The sequence below is a fragment of the Hippopotamus amphibius genome, chromosome 1, assembly GCF_030028045.1.
Source record: "Hippopotamus amphibius kiboko isolate mHipAmp2 chromosome 1, mHipAmp2.hap2, whole genome shotgun sequence".
NCBI classification, from domain to species: domain Eukaryota; kingdom Metazoa; phylum Chordata; class Mammalia; order Artiodactyla; family Hippopotamidae; genus Hippopotamus; species Hippopotamus amphibius.
Genome location: NC_080186.1, coordinates 168,796,604 through 168,818,576, shown reverse-complemented (window position 1 = coordinate 168,818,576; position 21,973 = coordinate 168,796,604). Strand labels below are relative to the sequence as shown.

At 37.2% G+C, this 21,973-nt stretch overlaps 1 protein-coding gene across 1 annotated transcript in view; it reads right to left on the bottom strand.

Moving 5' to 3' along the window:
* MEIKIN (meiotic kinetochore factor) overlaps positions 1 to 21,973 on the bottom strand; it is a 121,837-nt gene that overhangs the window by 39,925 nt on the left and 59,939 nt on the right. The window contains exons 10-11 of the mRNA XM_057701133.1: positions 14,086 to 14,166; positions 9,525 to 9,644 (exon numbers count right to left, since the gene is read on the bottom strand). Coding sequence (XP_057557116.1) covers positions 9,525 to 9,644; positions 14,086 to 14,166 — 201 coding nt within the window. The remainder of the gene's footprint in view (positions 1 to 9,524; positions 9,645 to 14,085; positions 14,167 to 21,973) is intronic.

Genomic DNA, 21,973 nt, shown 5'->3' with positions numbered 1-21,973 from the left:
GTTCCTTAAAAAACTACAAATAGAACTACCATATGATCCAGTAATCCCACTCCTGGGCACATACCCAGAGAAAACTATAATTCAAAAAGATACATGTACCACAAGGTTCACTGCAGCATTGTTTACAATAGCCAGGACATGGAAGCAACCTAAATGTCCATCAACAGATGAATGGATAAAGAAGATGTGGCACATATATACAATGGAAGATCACTCAACCACAAAAAGCAATGAAATTGAGTTATTTGTAGTGAAGTGGATGGACCTAGAGTCTGTCATACAGAGTGAAGTAAATCAGAAAGAGAAAAACAAATACTGTATGTTAATGCATATATATGGAATCTAGAAAAATCGTACTGGTGAACTTAGTGGCAGGGCAGGAATAGAGATGCAGACATAGAGAATGGATCTGAGTACACCGGGGGGAGGAAGGGAGGAGAAGCTGGGATGTAGTGAGAGAGTAGCGTTGACATACACACACTGCCACATGTGAAGTGGATGGCTGGTGAGAAGCTGCTGCCTAGCATGGGGAGATCAGCTTGATGCTTTGTGAGGACCTGGAGGGGTGGGATGGGGCAATTGAGAGGGGGGCTAAGGAGGGAGGAGATATGGGGATATGTGTGTACATATGGCTGATTCACTTTGTTGTACAGCAGAAACTAGCACAATACTGTGAAGTAATTATACTCCAATAAAGATAAATAAATAATAAATAAATAAAGAAAAAGAAAAAGAAATGAGGTATTAAGTCCTGAAAAGACATGGAGGAATCTAAAATGCACATTACTAAGTGAAAGGAGCCAAACTGAAAAGACTACATACTGTATGATTCCAACTATACGACATTTTAGAAAAGGCAAAACTATGGTGATAATTAAAAGATCGATGGTTGTCAGGGGTGGGCGAGGGGAGATGAACAGGTAGAGCACAGAGGATAATTAGGACAGTGAAAATACTCTATACAATATTAGAATTATAGGCATACCTCATTTTATTGCTCTATGCTTTATTGCACTTTGCATATACATATTTTTTTTACAAATTGAAGTTTTGTGGCAACCAGTGTTCATGAAGTCTATTGGTACCGTTTTTCCAACAGCGTTTGCTCACTTTATGTCTCTGTGTCACATTTTGGTAATTGACACATATTTCAAACTTTTCACTATTATTATATCTGTTATGGTCATTAGTGAAGTGACCTTTGATTTACTATTATAATTGTTTTGGCATTTTTTAGCAATAAAATATTTTTAATTAAGATTTTTTTTGATGTAATGCTACTGAACACTTAAATGACTACAGTATAGTAAAAACATAATTTTATATGCACTAGGAAACCAAAAAACTTGTGTGACTCAATTTATTGTGATATTCACTTTATTGCTGTGGTCTGGAACTTAACCTACAATATCTCTGAGGTATGCCTGTAATATCATTATACTTTTGTCCACATCTGCAGAATGTACAACACCAAGAGTGAATTCTAATTTAAACCATGGACTTTGGGTGATTATATGTCAATGTATGTTCATTCTTGATAAAAAATGTACCATTTCAGTGAATGATGTTGAACATGGTTACGGCTATGCATGTGTGGGAGTACTGAGTATATGAGAGATCACTGAACCGTCCTCTCAATTTTGCTATAAAACTAAAACTTCTCTAAAAGCTTTTTAAAGTAAAAAGATACAAAAATATACACTGTGCTAACAATAGTCAAAAGAAAGCTGGAGTAGCTATACTAATACCACACAAAGGAGGTTTCTATGCAAGGAATATTACCAGGGATAAATAAGGTCTTTCATGATAAAGGGGTGAATTAATCAAGGGAACATAACAATCCTAAACACTCCAAATGTTTATACACCTAGTAACAGAGCTTCAAAATATGTGAAACAAAAAAGAATAGGATTAAAAGGAGAAACAGACAAATCTACCATTACAGTACAAAATTTCAATACTTCTTAATAATCAATAGACCAAGTAGGCAAAAAATTAGCAAGGACATAACTTGAACATCATTACCAATCAACCTGACCTGATTGACATTTATAGACCACTTTACCCAACAAAAGCAGGATACACATTATTCTCAAGTATATTCACCAAAATAAACCATACAGGTTATAAAACATGTCTCAACAAATTTAAAAGGATTCTAGGTATATAAAGTATGGTCTCAGACCACAATGAAATGAAATTAGAAATCTGCAACAGAAATAACTCTGGAAATTTTTCGGCTATTTGGATAATAGCACACTTCTAAACACCCCATGGATCAAAGAATAAATAAATAGGGAAAGTGGAAAGTATTTCAACTGCATGAAAATGAAAACACAGCATGTCAAAACATGTGGGATGTGGACTTCCTAGGTGGCGCAGTGGTTAAGAATCTGCCTGCCAATGCATGGGGCATGGGTTCAAGCCCTGCTCTGGGAAGGTTCCACATGCCATGGGGCTTAGGAAAAAAAAAAAAAAGAAGATAAAATTTAAAAAAACAAAACAAACAAAAAAAACATGTGGGATGCTGCTAAAGCAGTAGTTGAAGGAAATTTGTAGCATTATAAACCTATATTAGAGGACTTCCCCGGTGGAGCAGTGGTTAAGAATCTGCCTGCCAATGCACGGGACATGGGTTCAATCCCTGGTCCAGGAAGATTCCACATGCTGCGGAGCAACTAAGCCAGTGTGCCACAACTACTGAGCCTGTGCTCTAGAGCCCATGAACCACAACTATTGAGTCCACGTGCCACAACTACTGAAGCCTGTGCACCTAGAGCCTGTGCTCTGTAACAAGAGAAGCCACTGCAGTGAGAAGCCTATGCAACGAAGAGTAGCCCCCATTCACCGCAACCAGAGAAAGCCCATGCACAGCAACAAAGACCCAATGCAGCCAATAAATTAATTAATCAAAAGAAACCCACAAGACCTATGTTAGAAAAGAAGAAAAGTCTCATATCAATGACCTCAGCTTCCATATTAAGGAAGTAAAAAAAGAAGAGCTAATTAAACCCAAAGTAAGCAGACTAAAGAAAATAATATCAGAGCAGATTGTTTAGGGAAAAAAAGAGAGAGAAGACACAAATTATCAATATCAGGAATGAGAAAGATTACATCACTATAGATGCCAATATATTAAAGAATAATAAGAGAATATTATAAACATTTGACAATAAATTTGAATAAGCTTATAGAAAATAGACAAATTCCTTGAAATACACAAACTACCAAAGCTCACTCAAGAAGAAAGAGATAAGTTGAATAGCCTTACATAACTGGCTAAATAAGTTTAGCCAATTACAACCTGAAGAGGTTGTAACTGTAGCTTATTTCCTCCCAACAAAGAAAATTCCAGGCCTAGATGGCTTCAATAGTGAATTCCACCCAACATTCAAGGCAGAAATAATACTATCTCTTTTCCAGAAAACTGAAGAGGAAAGAATACTTCCCAACTTGTTCTATGAGGTTATCATTACTCTGATACCACCCAGACATACACATCAAAAGAAATGTACAGACCCTCTTGAATACTGATACAAAAATTTAAGCAAATCAAATCCAAAAATATATAAAATGAAAAATACACCACAACTAAGAAGGGTTTATCTCAGGATGCAGAGTTGGTTTAACATTGGAACATCAATCAACATATTATATTCAATTCACAATCATAATCAATTCACCATATTAACAGACTGAAAAAGAGAAACCCTATGATCACTTTAACAGACACAAAAAATACATTTGGCAAAAGTCCAACATCTATTCCTGATAAACTCTCTCAAAGCATTAGGAATAGAAGGGAACTTCCTCAACCTAAGAAAAACGTACAGATAATGTCATACTTTTTAAAAAATATTTATTTTATTTACTTTGTTGCACCAGATCCTAGTTGCAACAGGTGCACTCCTTAGTTGCAGCTGGCGGGCTCCTTAGTTGCAGCCAGCAGGCTCCTTAGTTGTGGCTTGCCACTTCATTAGTTGTGGCTTGCCACTTCATTAGTTGTGGCATGTGAACTCTTAGTTGTGGTATGCATGTGAGATATAGTTCCCTGACCAGTGATTGACCCCAGGCCCCCTGCATTGGGAGCACAGAGTCGTAACCACTGCACCACCAGGGAAGTCCCCAGATAATATCATACTTAATAGCGAACTACTGAATGCTTTTCCTCAAGGTACAGAAGTAAGGCAAGGATGTCTGCTCTCCCTACTGCTCTCTCTCAACATTGTACAGGAGGATGCAGCCAATGCAATTATGCAAGGGAAAAAAAGCATCCATATTGAAAGGAAGAAGTAAAATTGTTTTCATTCACAGATGACATAATGACCTATGGTCTAATGGAAACTTTGGCAAAAAAAACTACTAAAGCTAATAATTAAGATTAGCAAGTTTACAGTATCTTTGTTAAGAACTGAGTGTTTGTGTCCCTACAAAATTCATATGTTGAAGTTATAACCCCCAATGAGACTATATTTGGAGATAGGGTCTATGAGTGGGTCATAAGAGTTCATAAGGGTGAGGCCCAAATCTGAGAGGTCTGGTGCCCTCATAAGAAAAAGGAGAAACACCAGAGCTCTCTTTCTTTGTGCAAAGAGAGAAAAGGCCATGTGAAGTCACAGAAAGATGGTGGTCATCTACAACCCAGGAAAATAGCCCTGCCAGGAATTGAATAGGCCAACATTTTGATCTTGGACTTTCCCAGCCTCTAGAACTGTGAAAAAATAAACTTCTATTGTTTAATCCCCCCTAGTCTATGGTATTTTATTATGGCAACTCAAGAAGACTAATATACTGATCAATATACAAAAAAGGTATATTGCTATAAGCTAGCAATAGTGAGAAACTGAAATTAACAGCATCAAAAATATGAAATATTGAAATTAGGTGAGAAATAATGACATCAGGTGGGAATAATGACCTGTTCAATAAAAATTACAAAATATTTCCAAGAGATATTAAAGAAGACCTAAATAAATGGACAGATACGCCTTTTTCTTAAGATGAGAAACTCAATCTTGTTATGATGTCAATTATCCTCAAATTAATCCACAGATTCAATGCAATCCTAATCAAAATCCTGTCAGGGTGTGTTTTTCTTTTTTTTTTGTAAAAATTGACGAGCTGATCCTAAAATTCATATAGAATTGCAAAGGACCTAGAATAGCCAAAACAACTGAAAAAAGAATAACAAAGTTAGAGGGCTAATACTATCTGATTTTAAGAATTACTATAGTGCCATATTATTCAATACTGCATGGTATTGGCATAAAGATAGACAAGTATATGAATGGAACAATATAGAGAATTCAGACACAAACCCATACATATACAGGGATAACTGTTTCTCAGCAAAGGTACAAAAGCAATATAGTGAAGAAAGGATAGCATTTTTACAAATGGTGCCAGCATAATTGAATGTCAATATGCAAATTGAATCCATACCTTATGTCATATAAGAAATTAATTGATAGGCATAAGTGTAAAACTTTAAACTATAAAACTTCTTGAAGAAAACAGAAGATCTTTGTGACCTTGGGTTAGGCAAAGATTTCTTAGATATGACAAAAAAGGCACATCCCATTTAACTTTGGACTTCATCAGAGTTAAAAATTTATGTTCTTGGGACTTCCCTGGTGGTGCAGTGGTTAAGAATCTGCCTGCCAATGCAGGGGATAGGGGTTCAATCCTTGGTTGGGGAAGATCCTAAATGCCGCAGAGCAACTAAGCCCATGCACCACAACTACTGAGCTTGCGCTCTAGAGCCTGAGAGCTACAACTATTGAGTCCACATACCACAACTACTGAAGCCCATGTGCCTAGAGCCCATGCTCTGCAACAAGAGAAGCCACCGCACTGAGAAGCCCACACACCACAATGAAGAGTAGCCCCCTCTCGCTGCTTATAGAGAAAGCCTGCACACAGCAATGAAGACCCAATGCAACCGATAAATAAAATTAATTAATTACTTTAAAAAATTTATGTTCTTCAAATGACACTGTTTCACAAGCAACTAAATATTGTATGATTCTATTTATATGAAATGCCCAGAAAAGGAAATTCTAAAGATATATAAAGCAGATCAGTATTTACCTGGGGCTGAGAACAGGGCTTAACTGTAAATGGGCATGAGGGATCTTATCATGGGGAAAAAATGTTCTAAAACTAGCATATGGTAATGGTTGGACTCTGTAAGTTTACAAAAAATCATTATATTGTAAACTTTAAATGGGTGAATTTTATGATATGTAAAATACACTACAAAAGGTTTTTTTCATTTTTTTTAAAAAAGACAGTGGAGTGTGTGAAAAGACAAGGCACAGACTGGAAGAATATCATTCAAAGCACATATCTAATAAAGCATTTACATCCAGAATATACAAAGAACTCTCAAAATTCTATAATGAGAAAATCAACCAATTTTTTAAAACAGCCAAAATATTTGAACAGATACATCATCAAAGAAGATACACAGATGGCAAATAAGTACACGAGAAAGTGATCAATATCATTAGTCATTAGGGAAATGCAAATTAAAACCACAATAAGATATCACTTCACAACTATTAGAATGGTTCAGATTAAAAGACTGACCATACTAAGTGTCACATGTAAAGAAACAAGTTTCAAACACTGCTAGTGGAAATGTAAGATGGTATAACCACTTTGGAAAACAGCTTGGCAATTTTCACTCAGGTGTTTACCCAAGAGGAAAGAAAATATACATCCATATTGTAAAAGAAAGTATATTCTGATACTTGTTAAAACAATAAAGAAGACTTTATTCAAAACTATTGTAATAGGGGTATTGCAGAAGCAGAGAGAGATTGGGTCCAACTCCAAATACAGCAAAGACAGCTGAGGATTTATAGCTAATGAGGAGAGTGAGGGCATCAGAGGATGGAAAACTGCGAAGAGGAGATATCAAAGGTAAGGGGATTCTTGCTAAAATGATCTGTGATACTATGATTTATGATAGGAAATATATATTTGGTCTTTGCCCCCATTTCTGGCATAAAGCTCCTTAAACCCTTGGAATTCCCTAAGTGATGAGAGTAATGAGGTAGCTTTTGTTACATTAATAAAGTGACTTTTGAACTGCACTTAAGGATGGGGGGTGGTTGCCAGGGAAACTAAACTATGTGATTAGAGGTTGGAACTTTCAGGCCCATGCCATAACCTCTCCTCATAAGGGAGGAGAGAGGAGCTAGAGGTTGAATGAATCACCAATGACCACTGATTTAATCAATCATGCCTATGTAATGAAGCCTCCATAAAACTCCAAAAGACAAGGTTCAAAGAGCTTCTTGGTTGGTGAGATTCGGGGAGAATGGACTCCAAGAAAAAGCATGGAAGCTCTGCACCCTTTCCTCATACCTTGCCCTATGCATCTCTTCTATCTGGTTGTTCCTGGATTATATCCTTTTATAATTACTAAACCAGTAATTTAGTAAGTAAAATGTTTTTCTGAGTTCTGTGAGCTGCTCTAAAAATTAATCAAACCCAAGGAGAAGGTTATGAGAACCTCTGATTTATAGCCAGTAAGTCAGAAGTAAAGGTAACAATCTGGACTTGTGACTGGAGTCTGAAGTCCAAGAAGGGGGTCATAGGAACCTCCAATTTGTAGCTAGTCTAGCAGAAACACAGGTGATAACTTGGGCTTGCAATTGGTATCTGAAGTAGAAGGTGTTTCTGTGGGACAGAGTCCTTTACCTGTGGAATCTGATGCTATCTCTGAGTAGACAGTGTCAGAATTAGGTTGAATTCTTTGATACCCAGCTGGTGCCTGGAGCATTGCTTGTTGGTGGTGTGGGAAAACCCTCCCCATCATACACTCATTGAAACTGGGTCCAGCAACTGAATTAGACTTAATAGGCCAGGATGCTAAAGACAGCCAGTGTGATCAGATATTAAGGGTGGGAGACTCTATCTAAATTGATGTAGCAAAATTCTTGCTAAAACTATTCAAAAATGGACATGGAAGCCCAAGGTCAAGGCCTAGTTGAGAAGAGGGCTACTCTGGTAGCCTAACTAATGTTTGATCAAGGAGAGATTCTTTGTCAATGCAAATACTGGTAAACAAATGTTTCCACCAGCTAAATAATCTGAATGTCCATAAATAGGGGAATGGTTAAATAAATTATGGTATACCAGGCAACAGAATACTACTTAGCAATAAAAAGGAACAAACTATTGATACATGGCTGAATCTCAAAACAATTATGCTGAGTGAAAGAAGTCAGACCAAAAAAAAATCTCTTTGTCTGTCTGTCTGTCTGTCTCTCTCATGACTCCAAAATCCAATCTATAATGACAGTAACTAGATCAGTAGTTGCTTGGGGGGCAGAGGGTGGGGCAGGAAGAAAGAAATTATAAAATGGTAAGAGGAAACTTTTGGAGATAGATATTTTCACTATTTTGATTGTGGTGGTTGTTTCAGAGGTGCTTACATACGTGAAAACTTTTAAACTGCACACTTTAAATATGTGCAGTTTATTGCATGCCAATTATACCTCAATAAAGAATGTTTTTTAAGAAGTAATAGTTCCCAGTTTCAACTGGGATCTCAATGATGGGCTATAATCTTGGGTTTCCCTAGTTCCTCCATTCCCCCAAACTCCTATTTCAAACTATTTTTTACTATCCTTAAGCCTCTTATTCTATATTCTTTCTTTCTCTCACTCTCTTTCTCTGGAGGTTCTCTCTCAAGTTGCCTCTAGTCTCAGCCTTTTACAATCTGTTCTCCACCTCTGGATCCAAAACAAACTTTATACAAGAATATTTGTTATCTCCTGTTTACAATCCCTTACCAGCACCCCCCCCCAAGAAAAAATTCAAATTCCTTAACATGGATTATAAGACCCTCTTTGATGTTGGCCCCTGTTGATCTCTACAATCTCATCTCCAATTTTCTCCTCACCACCTACATCCCCAACTTTACTCCAGGGTAACAGCGAAAAGGTCTAGCTACAACGAAACACTACCCATCCCTAAATTCTGCCTTTTATTTCTTTTTTCTCTCTGCCTCTTTCTTCTCTTACTCTGTCTTTCTCTCTCTCTTATCTGCCCTCTCTCCCCTTCTCTCTGTCTCTTTCGCTCTCTGACTCTCTCTTCTATTCTTCTCTCTTTTCCTGGTCATCCTCTCTCTTTACTCCCACCCCACCCCCCATGGCTCTTAGAGTTATGAGTCTTATTAGTGGAGCATAGTACTTCCATATATTCATTCTAACACAACTAGATTGATGTCTACAATTTATATGTACAGACAAAACCTGAGTTGTGGATCCAAGTAGGCTAATACTATTTCCTCTAGTTGTTTAACATCCCTGGGTCCTGATGATGCAAAGTGTTTTGGCTATAGCAGCCTAATACTCTTTATTTGGAATTATATCTGACAGCTGACTCCACATGTAGATGATGTTAGCCTCAACTAAGTTACAGATCTCTTAAAGTAACTCATATACAAAGTGTCCAACATAACAGTAATTATTTATTTTAGTAAGTGAAGGAAAATTTGAAAATACTACCTCATTTGAAGAATTTTCTTGCAAAGTTGACACAGGAACAATTTCATTTGAATTAACATAATTGCTGACATTTGGAAATAGTTCTTCAAAAGATGTTTTTTGCACTGAGGACAAATCAATCTATAAAAGGATATATTACTCTTTTGTAGAAGCTCAATGTTGCAAAAACAATTATTTTTAAGTAATCAAAAAAAAGTTGAAATACTCTCTTAATAGAATGATTTTCTTGTGAACCTGACATATGAACAATTTTATCTGCATTAATGTAATTGCTGATATTTAGAAATATTTCTTCAAAACATGCATGTTTAACTGGGAACAAATGAATCTATAAAGAAGCATACAAGGCTCTTTAGCTTCAAAATTATTTTTTAAATAGGAATTTTCATTTGCTAAAGTATCATTTAATTTATATATATTAAGTGCCTATAAATGAAATTCACCTACCCAGCAACTACACCTCATGAAATAATTTCCCCTGCTCTTCTCTTAATTGTCAGCCTTCCCCAGTATTCTGCCCTTGCCTTCTTTTTGCCTACCAATTGTACACTAGAGATTTTTAAATCTCTGTCTCTTTCGTGAGCACCATACCCATATCATTATCAGGTTACTTAAATCATCACATATGTCTACATTAAATTCAAAATATTTAAAACCAAAGTCATGATCCATACTCTTTAGTTTGGGATTCCAAGAAGCTTTGTCATGCTGACTATCCAGATCTGACTAGAGTAATCTGGCCTGAACCTAGGCTATACCACATGTATGTACGCCCAGAATGAATTATCAACTGTACTGGGTAGGGAGTGGAGGACGTCTGCCCTTGCCTAGCTTCTCTTCCTTGTAGGAGAACAGAACAACTTCAGGCCTATCTTGAAATAGTGTTAGGAAGGTCACATTAAAATGAGACCTAGAAAATGAAAATCTCCAGAAGTCCTTGAGTCAACTGGCCTCCTTTCAAGGTAGCCAGCCAAGGAATGGATGGCTTGGAATTGAGTGGAATCTAACGCCTCATTTGGTGTGGAATGAACCGAAGGGCAATTAGTCTCAGGCTCATTTGGTAACACAATGTAGACCTTAAAATGCCAAGCCATTACATGTTCTCAAAACTATTTTACTTATTAAAAGACACTGGTATTTACCCACAGGATGGGAGAAAATATTTGAAAATCATTTATCTGATAATGGTCTAGTATCCAGAACATATAAAGAACACTTACAACTCAACAATAAAAAGACAAATAACCTAACTTTTAAATGGGCAAAGGATCTGAGTAGACATTTCTCCAAAGAAGATATACAATAAGCCCCATTGCAAAATCACAATGAGATACTATTTCATAGCCCAAAAGATGGACTACAGTAAGTGTTGCTAAGAATACAGACAAATCAGAACACTCACACAGTGCTACTGGGAACCACTCTGGAAAACAGTCTATCAATTCCTCTAATGATCAACTACAGAGTTACCATATAACCCTGCAATTTTACTTCTAGGTATATACTCAAGAGAAATGGAAACATATAACTACACAAAAGCTTGTACCTGAATGTTTAAAGCAGCATTATTCATAATAGCCCAAAGGCAGAAACAACCCAAATGACCATGAACACAACAGAATATTATTTGGCCATGAAAAGGAAAGAAGTACTGGTACATGCTAATCTTGAAAAACATTATGCTAAGTAAAAGAAGTTAGTTACAAAAGACTACATATTATATGATTTTATTCATATAAAATGCCCAGGAAATCTATTGAGATGGAAAGTGGATTAGTGGTTGCTTGGGGCCAGATAGTGGAATGGAGGACTAAGGGGATAATAGTAATGGTTAAGGGGTATGGAGTTTCTTTTTGAGGTGATAAAAATGTTCTAAAATTGACTGGGGTGATGATGGCACATATTTGTGAATATACTAAAAAACACTGAATTTTATACTCTAAACAGGTGAATTGTACCTCAAAAAAGCTGTTTTTAAAAGTCCACCACAAAAGTGTTAAACATACAGTTACCAGGTAACCAATTAATTCTACTTCCACTTCTAGGTATATACCCAAGAAAATTGAAAACATATATCCACACAAAGACTTGTACATGAACACTCATAGCACTATTATTCATCCAAATGCCCATAAACTGATGAATTAGTAAATAAAATGTGGTATATGCTTATAATGGGATATTATTCAGCCATAAATAAGGAACAAAGTACTGATTCATGCTGTAACATGGATGAATGTTGAAAATACAATAAGTGAAAGCAGCCAGACACAAAAGGCTACATATTATATGATACAATTTATATGAAATGGCCACAATAAGCAAACCTAAAGAGACAGAAAGTAGATTAGTAATACCCAGGAGCTGGAGGGTGAGATGGGGGAATAAGTGTCTGCTGAGGGGGTGATGAAAAATATTCTTAAATTAGATTGTAGTAATGGTTGCACAACCTTATGAGTATACTAAAAGTCACTATATTCACACTTTAGCAAGGTGAATTTTATAAAATGTGAATTATAGCTCAATTTAAAAAAGATGTTGGTATTTACAAAATAAATGAGTCAATAAATTAGTTTTACAGAGGAAAAAAACTCATTTTTAAACATTTATTTCTCATATATACATTGTAGCCTAAAATATAAAACAAAAATGAATGAAAAATGAAACAGTCATTTTCTGGAAAAAGTATTAATCTTTAGAACACTGGAAAGACTGTGAGCAGAGTGTTCACAGAAACCTTTTCCCCATCTTGAAAAAGTCATCTTTGGTTACCTCTCCAGTTTTGTTCCACTAGGAATCTGATAAAGGTAAGAATGTTAACTGTATTACTAGGCAACATTGCTTAGGGTAAAAATGATATCTGACTGAGAAATTGCATCTGGACTGGGAGGAACTATACATGCACTATAGGTAAATAAATACTAGAAAATGCACCATATTGGGGGCTTCCCTGACTCTTGTAATTAAGCATGTCCCTTGTAGAGACCCTGGAAGCTAAGTCTATGTGTTATTACAAAAGACACTGGATATCAAAGATACTGGATCTCCTCTCCTTGTACCTGAGCTGTCCCCAGACTGCTGTGTAAACTACTACAAGGACTTCTGCGAGGACTGCTCCCACTGAAGAGGAACACCTGATCCTGCTCTGCTTGCAAGCTGTATACCTGCTGTTTAGTTGAATGTAAGATGAACCCTGGTTGGGTAAGAGCTAAATTATAGATTCTTAGAAGAAAACGCAGGGAGAAAGCTTCATAACATTGCATTTAATAATGACTTCTTGGACATGACACAAAAGCATAGGCAACAAAAACAACAACAACAAAAGATAAATTGGACTACATAAAAATTTAAAACATTTGTGCCTCAAAGGACACTATCAACAGAATGAAAAGCTAACCCACAGAATGGGAGAAAATATTTGCAAACCATATATCTGATAAGGGGTTAACATCTAGAATAAAGAACTGCTACAACTCAACAACAGCAACAACAACAACAAAAACCTGATTTTAAAAATGGGCAAAGGACCTGAATAGACATTTCTCAAAAGAAGATATAAAAATGGTCAATAAGCATATGAAAAGATGTTCAACATCATTAGCCATTAGGGAAATACAAATCAAAACCACAAAGAGATACCATCTCACATCTGCTATTTTTTTTAAAAACACAGAAAATAACAAGTGTTTGCAAGGATGTAGAGAAATTGGAACCCTTGTAAATTGTTGGTGGGAATGTAAAATAGTGCAGCTGACATGGAAGACAGTATGGTCATTCCTCAAAAAGTTAAAATGAGAATTACCATAGAATCCAGCAATTCCACTTCAAATAACATACCCAAAAGAATTGAAAGCAGGGTCACAAAGAGATATTTGTACACCCATGTTCATAACAGCATTATTCACAATAGCCAAAAGATGGAAGCAACCAAATGCCCATTGACAGAAAAATGGATAAACAAAATGTGGTATATTTATACAATGGAATATTATTTAGCCTTGAAAAAGGAAGTAAATTCTGACACATGCTACAACATGGATGAACCTTGAAGACATTCTGCTAAGTGAAATAAGTCAGTCATAAAGCAGACAAATACTGTGTGATTCAATTTATGTGAAGTACCTAGAACAGCCAGATTCATAGAGACAGAAAGCAGAATGGTGGTTACAAGTGACTGGGAGAGGAAGGAATGAGGAGCTACTGTTTAGTGGGTATGAACTTTCAGTTGTGCAAGATGAAAAATTTTGAGTATGGATGGTGGTGATGGTTGCACAATAATGTGAATGTACTTGAACTGTACATTTAAAAATGGTTAAAATGGTAAATTTTGTGTTATGTATATTTTGCCACAATAAAAAATGTTTTTAAAAGAAGAAAGAAATCTTTCTTTCATGTATATCAGTATATAGAGTACTTCCATTGAAAGTATGTTTACGCAACAGAAAATACAGACATTATTGTCTATGTGCAATATTTCCCTGGTCTAAGAGAAATAGAATAATGGAGAGAATAGGGAGCCAGAAAACAGATACTACAAGTGCCAAATGCTAATAACACTTACCATTAAACCAGCTGTTTGTGAAGATGGAGTACTTGTTAACAGGCCTCTGCTTTTCTTATCAGAAGTACTGGAATGTATGTTCTATCAATATTTTGTGAAATAGGGGATTGAACAGCAGAAATAAAGAAATTATCTTAATACAGTAAAAACAAAATTTTAAAATAGTATACTAGATCAATGTATCATAGTAATAAAATTTTAATCTGCTAATTAAAATTTAAAACACTAGACACATAACAAGAATTTTTTGGCTTGAGTTAGGTCAAACAAATGATAAATCTCTTTGAATAGGTGTCATTATATGCTACCAAGCCTGGAACCCAAACTCATAAAACCTGAACATCATAGGGAAGTTGTGTTAGGTTTCTTTTTTCTTTCTTTCATCTTTTCTTTCTTGCACTCTTTCTTTCTGGCTTAAAATCTCTTAAACTAGTTGTTCAAGACATAATCTGGAATATTTATTAGGAAGATTTTACCAAAAAAAATTTATCAGTATATATACCTAGTACACTAAATATGTTAGTTCTCCAGTTTATTAGCTATATAACAGGGGTCCTCAACCCTCATGCCACAGACCAGTACCGGTCCATGGCCTTTTAGGAACCAGGCCTCACAGCAGGAAGTGAGTGGCAGGAGAGCAAGCAAAGCTTCATCTGTATTTACAGACGCTCCCCATCACTTGCATTATGACCTGAGCTCTGCCTCCTGTCAGATCAGTGGCAGCATTAGATTCTCATAGGAGCATGAACCCTACTGTGAACTGCACGTGCAAGGGATCTAGGTTGTGTGCTCCTTATGAGAATCTAATGCCTGATGATCTGAGCTAGAGCTGAAGCAGTGATGCTAACACTGGGGAGTGGCTGCAAATACAGATTATCGTTAGCAGAGAGGTTTGACTGCACAGAGACCATAAATCAACCGCTTGCAGACATATCAAAACCCTATCAGTGAGTGGCAAGTGACAATTAAGCTGCATCTGGTGGCAGGCTTTATAGTGGCAAGTGAGTTGATGTACTTCAATTGTACAGCTACATCCGGTGGTAGGCTTTAAGTCAGAATCTGACATATATTTTAGTCTGTGCGTAGCCTGCCTGTTATTTTATTTACCACTTCCATCTGTGCCTTTTTCCTGCACTGCACACTTGTCTTAGCCACAGTTTTGGTAAGCCCACAAGCCAACCCTAGCCAAAATGAGTAAAAAACAAACGTCGCTGGAAAGCTTCTTTGCAAAGGGGGAAAGACCCAGTGATGAGACAGCAGAAGACTTTAAGACTGCCAACAAAAAGAAAGCTTCATTTAATAGAAAATACCAAGCCCTACTTAAATTACGGGTTCATTGCAACAGGTGATTCACATTCTCCAAGCCCACTTTGTATATGCGGTGACCGGCTAGCCAACAAAGCCATGAAACCTTCAAAACTGCTTTGCCACTTGCAGACCAAGCACCCTGCATTAAAACACAAGCCTTTGGAACTTTTCAAAAGAAAGAAATGTGAACACGAAGAACAGAAGCAATTATTGAGGGCCACCACTTCATCAAATGTGTCTGCACTGAGAGCATTCATTCTTAGTGGCTAACCACATTGCTAAAGCTAAGAAGCTCTTCACTATTGGTGAAGAGTTGAGCCTGTCTGCTGCTAAGGACATTTGTCATGAACGTTTAAGAGAGGCTGTAGTTCAAAAGATGGCATGTGTTCCTCTTTTGGCTAGCACCATAACTAGATGAATTGATGAAACAGCAGAGGATACTGAGGCACAACTGTTAGAGAGGATTAATGAGTCACCGTGGTATGCAATCCAGGTTGACAAGTGTACCGATGTTGACAAGGCAACAATGCTTGTTTTTGTGCGATATATCTTTCAGGAGGATGTGCATGAGGATATGTTATGTGCACTTTTGTTGCCAACCAACACCACAGCTGTAGAACTGTTCAAGTCTTTGAATGATTACATATCAGGAAAACTGAATTGGTCATTTTGTGTCGGTATATGCATGGGTGGAGCGCCTACCATGACTGAACGGTTTTCTGGTTTCACTACTCGGGTCAAAGATGTCACTTCTGAATGTGAGTCTATGCACTGTGTCATCCATAGACAAATGCTGGCTAGCCAAAAAATGTCACCTGAACTTAACAATGTTTTGCAGGATGCGTTTAAAATTATCAACCACATTAAAGTACATGCCCTTAACTCACATCTGCTCGTGGAGGTCTGTGAGAAGATGGACACAGAGCACACACGTCTTCTCTTATACACAGAAGTGAAATGGCTTTCTAAAGGTAGATTGCTGATCAGAGTTTTTGAGTTACAAGAGCTGCTCCAGAGATTTCTTTCAGAAAAACAGTCACCACTGGCAGCACATTTCAGTGACACAGAATGGGTCACAAAACTTGCTTCTGTGACATATTCAACCTGCTCAATGAACTCAATCTGCCACTACAGGGGAGAATGACAACTGTGTTCAAGTCAGCAGATAAAGTGGCTACATTCAAAGCCAAACTTGAATTATGGGGGTGATGATAACATTGGGTTTATATTGGGATCTTTGACATGTTTCAAACACTAACAGAAATTTTGAGAGACTGAACCAGGGCCTTCTTCCTCCCAGCTGGTGCATGATCACCTATCTCAGCTTTCAAGAGTTTGAACATTACTTCCCAACCATAAAAAACCCCCAAACTGGGAAGGAATGGATCCATGACCCATTTTGAATAAGCCAGGTGAATCGACTTTATTCTAAAAGAGGATCAACTGCTTGAGATCACAAATGATGGTGGCCTTAAAAGTATGTTTGAGACAACTTCAAATCTCTGTAGGTTCTGGGTTAAAGTCAAGGTGGAATATCCTGAGACTGACACAAAAGCAATGAAAAGCCTGCTTCCATTTCTAACATCCTATCTTTGTGAAGCAGGGTTTTCTGCAGTGACAGCAATCAAAACGAGATTATGGAGTAGACTGGATATAAGCAACACACTTCAGATGTCACTGTCTCCCTTCACCCCCAGATGGGACCATCTAGTTGCAGGAAAACAAGCTCAGGGCTCCCACTGATTCTGCATTATGGTGAGTTATATAATTATTTCATTATATATTACAGTGTAATGATAATAGAAATAGCACAATAAATGTAATGTGCTTGAATCATCCCGAAACCACTCCTGCCCCCCGCCCTGAGTCTGTGGGAAAATTGTCTTCCATGAAACCGGTCCCTGGTGCCAAAAAGGTTGGGTACTGCTGCTATATAATCTTTTAATTTGTTCATCTGAGCAACAGGGATTATCCTATCCTAGGAATTACCATGCAAAGGTTACAAATAATACATGCTGTTCCACTGCAAGGAGTGCAGTTAGCTGAGAGCTCCCAGCTGCAACATTTCTGCTTCCAGGTTGAGGCCATCATCTTCTTGGGCAAGTCTCAGCCAACATCTGAGCATAGCAGCCCAACATAAGATTCCTGTAATGGACAATCTTTGCTCCAGCCCTCCCCACTGGAAGAGATTTTGTCAGATCTGTATTGAAGACTGAGGCTATTTCAACCCAATCTTCCTTCCTTCTTGCTTTCCCTTCTCAGGTATTACCCTCTCCAATATGCCACTTGAACTCTTAATTCTGCCTGAATAATCTCTCCCCAGTGGTCTCAAGTGACACAATTGTCAACTGTCAGTCCATTTAAAAAACATCTGCCTGTATACAGCTGTAAGTATATAGATTCTCTGCATTTTCCCTAGATTTGCTAAGAAATTAATGCATATCTAAATCTTACTAATAAATACAATTTTTAGTCTTTTCAAGAATTAGTTAATAAAAGGCCTGTGCTTACCAACACAGGTTTGAGGGGCTGAGGCAGCAGAACTTTATCAACTGATCTACCTGCATTGTTTTCTACAACAGACCTCTGGTGAGATGACAGAACCTTGATTTTTAGATGACGAGAGCTTAACGTTGTTTGAAAATTTGTATCTCTAAGTTCAGGATCTTTTTCACACTGAAACAAATTCAGAATCATAAAACACATTTCATAGTGCTATAAAAACATTTGTATCACCTCTAAGATGTCCCATTTTTATTGCTTTATATATATGTGTTATAATTGTTATAATTAAAATGGGATATATATTTCTATCTACTATATATATATATATACTATATATAGTTCCCTCAACTTGAAAGTTTTAAACTTTAAGATATAAATTTTTCTAAAAAAAAGTAAGGTTTTTAATATATTTAAGGAAAAAAATCTGTTGAAAGACAAAATAATTTGAAATATACTCAGCTCAAAAAATTGCCCTACCACATTTAAGGTAACATCTCCCTGACAGTAGTCTGTGAAAAGAAAAATGATAAGACCTACTTATTTGTTACTAAATAGTGACAAAACTAAATTTTAGAGACAACATTAAATATATTTATATAAATGTCTTTATTATGCAATAACCTTCATTTAAGAAACAAAAACTCCTTTCTAAGACATCAGGAAGCTGCAACTACAAGAAACTGCATTGCTTTACTAACTAGTCCCTGCATTGAAAACTGTCCAGTGACTGCTTGTCCTAAGTTATGTGACTTGTCTTATGCTTTCAAGATGTGTTTGTAATAATATTCAAAGTTTAAATGTATTCAACATAACTGAGGAGGTGCAGTTTGAATTGAGTCCTGAAAGAATGACAAGATTTTGAGGTGAGCATAGGGGATAGAGAGGATGATAGAGAAAGGGGAGGGGAAGGAAGTAGAAGAGGTATAAGGTACTGATATAGCCCAAGCAAAGGCAAGAACAGGGTATGAAGCAAACAGTGAGGTACTTACTGTCATCTATTAACTCCTTTCTTTCACCGAAGGTTTCACACCTTTTGCATACAGCCTTTTCTCTCACTTCGGTCATCATTCTCAGCAATTTCATCATCCAAGTGGATAACCCAGCCAAACAATTGGCCTCTAAGTTGCTTGACCTCTGCATTTCCAATAACTTTGTCCCCTCATGGCATTTCAGTCACTCTATGATCAAACTTAGCCCTTGCCATCAACAGAAACTACAGAATCAACCAATTCAAATAGCTTCCTATATCTATCCAATCCCCGCTCAATTATCTTCAGGAAATAAACTTCCCTGTCATTAAAATCTCCAATTTACTGATCCTACATGTTATCTTCACCCATGATCTTTCTCCTGTCTTATTCCTTTCCTTATCTGCCACCATCTATCATTATAATTACTTTCTTATCCCTATCTCCTCCTATCACAGCCTGATGAACCCTGACATCAATATCCACTGTACCGCCAATGCAATTAAGTGTTGGGGAAAATTGTACAATGTGGCATACCAATGGCATCACAAACTCAAAAGGAGTAGCCACAGATTGGCACCTCTTCTATACGTCTCTAGCTTCTCATGTCTATTTCATATTCACCCCATTTTCCTTAAACCTCTAGCCTCCTTCCTTCTACCATTTGCAACTGACATCTTTGGCTCAACCTTCCCTGCAACAATAAAAGACCTCAAACATCATCCAACTACTCACTCAGGACTCACAATTTGGGGGGCCCAGTGCAAAATAAAAATGTGAGGCCCCAATGTTTAAAAACTATTTAAAATGTCATTTAAAATATTTAAGCTATTTAAAATAGCTTTAAAAGCTATTTAAAGCTCTGAAAACAGAGCTTTAAATGAAGTGTGGGGTCCTTCTAAGCACAATGCCCACTCTGGTACCACTATATCTACAAGTATATCACAATGGAAATATCCCTCCTCTTTTTTAAAATAATTAATTAATTAATTAATTTTTGGCTGTGTTGGGTCTTCGTTGCTGCACGCGGACTTTCTCTAGTTGTGGCAAGCGGGGACTACTCTTTGTTGCGGTACACGGGCTTCCCAGCGCGTTGGCTCTCTTGTTGTGGAGCACGGCCTCTAGGCACATGGGCTTCAGTAGTTGCAGCACGCAGCCTCAGTAGTTGTGGCACACAGGCTTAGTTGCTCTGCTGCATGTGGGATCTTCCCAGAGCAAGGATCAAACCTGTGTCCCTGTGTCGGCAGGCGGATTCTTAACCACTGCATCACCAAGGAAGTCCCAATATCCCTCCTCTTTTAAATGCCAGTTCCTCCACTGGTATTCTGGATCTAATCCCTCCTCATCTTTTCAAGGACTTCTCTCTCCCATATAATAGTATAGGGAAGCCATTTTTTATTTTAAAAAATAGCTTTATTGAGATATAACTCACCATAAAATTCACCCATTTAAAGAGTAAAATTCAATGGTTTTTAATACATTCACAGGGTTGTGCAATCATCACCACAGCCTATTTTAGAACATTTTTGTCCCCCCTTAAAGAAATCCCATAACCATTAGCAGTCAATCTCCATTCTGTCCCCATCAGCCCTAAGTAACCACTAATCTATGTCTTTATATATTTGCCTATCCTGGACACTTCTTATGAATGGAGTCATATAATATGGGGCCTTTCATGACTGGCTTTTTCACAGTGCATAATTTTTTCAAGATTCATCCAAGTTGTAGCGTGTATCAGTGCTTCATTGGTTTTTATTGCCAAATAATATTCCATTGTATGGATATACCACATTTTATTTACCCATTCATCAGGAGATGGACATTGGTGTCGTTTCCACTTTTTGGCTGTTATGAATAAATGCCGTCAAGAACATTCATGTATAAGTTTTCGTAAGGATGTATGCTTTTATTTCTCCTGGGTACAAACCTAAGAGTAGAATTGCTGAGTCCTGTGGTAACTCTCTGTTTAAAATTCTGAAGAACTGCCAAATTGTTTTACAAATCAGCTGTACTATTTTACATTCACATCACAATGTTTGAAGGTTCTCATTTCTTCACATCATCACCAACATTTGTTATTATTTGTCCCTTTTTTCTTTTTTTCAGCTGTGCTGTGCAGCTTGCAGGATCATAGCTTCCCAACCAGGGAATGAACCTGGGCCACATCACTGAAAGTGCCAAGTCCTAACCACTGGACCACCATGGAATTCCCTTATCTGTCATTTTGATTATATTCGTCCTAGTGGATAGGAAGTCATACATCATTGTGGTTCTGATTTGCATTTCCCTAATGACTGAGGATATTGAGCATTTCTTCATGTGCTTATTGGCCATATGTATATCTTCTTCAAAATAATATAGGGAAGTTCTTATAGACCAGCATCTCAGAAATGGTAAAGCTATAGTCAGGAAGAGAAACAGGAACACAGCTTTTGAGAAGGGGCAGAACATGTAAGAGCATAGAAAATGGCATTTAATGTAACATGTGACATACTTAAGTTATAAGATGCTTGATTTGCATAGCAAGGGGTGTGTGTATGTGTGTGTGAGAGAGAGAGAGAGATGGTGGAGTATGAAACTGAGACAGCATGCATGGAAACAGGAAAGGGAAACGTAACCATGAGGAAGGCGAAGAAGCATGGAAAAGAAAACACAGAAATATGTAGAAGATTTTTCATTGCTTTAAGTTAAAAAAGTGAAATTCAGGTCAACTTCAACTAGATCTCTAGGTCATAGGGAGCTCCAGTTGCCTACTGAGTTACATTCAGCTATTCCCTCTTCCTTCCTTCCAACATTCCGATTAGGCCTCAAAAATGCTCTACTGGGTTGGCCAAAAAGTTCCTTTGGTTTTTTTTTTTTTAAAGAAGCTGCTTTATTTTTTAAAAAGTATTTTATTTGTTTATTCATTTATTTATTGGCTGTGATGGGTCTCCATTGCTGCGCGTGGGCTTTCTCTAGTTGTGGTGAGCAGGGCCTACTCTTCAGTTGCGGTGCGCAGGCTTCTCAGTGTGGTGGCTTCTCTTGTTGTGGAGCTTGGGCTCTAGGTGTGTGGGCTTCAATAGTTGTGGCACATGGGCTCAATAGTTGTGGCTCACGGACTCTAGAGT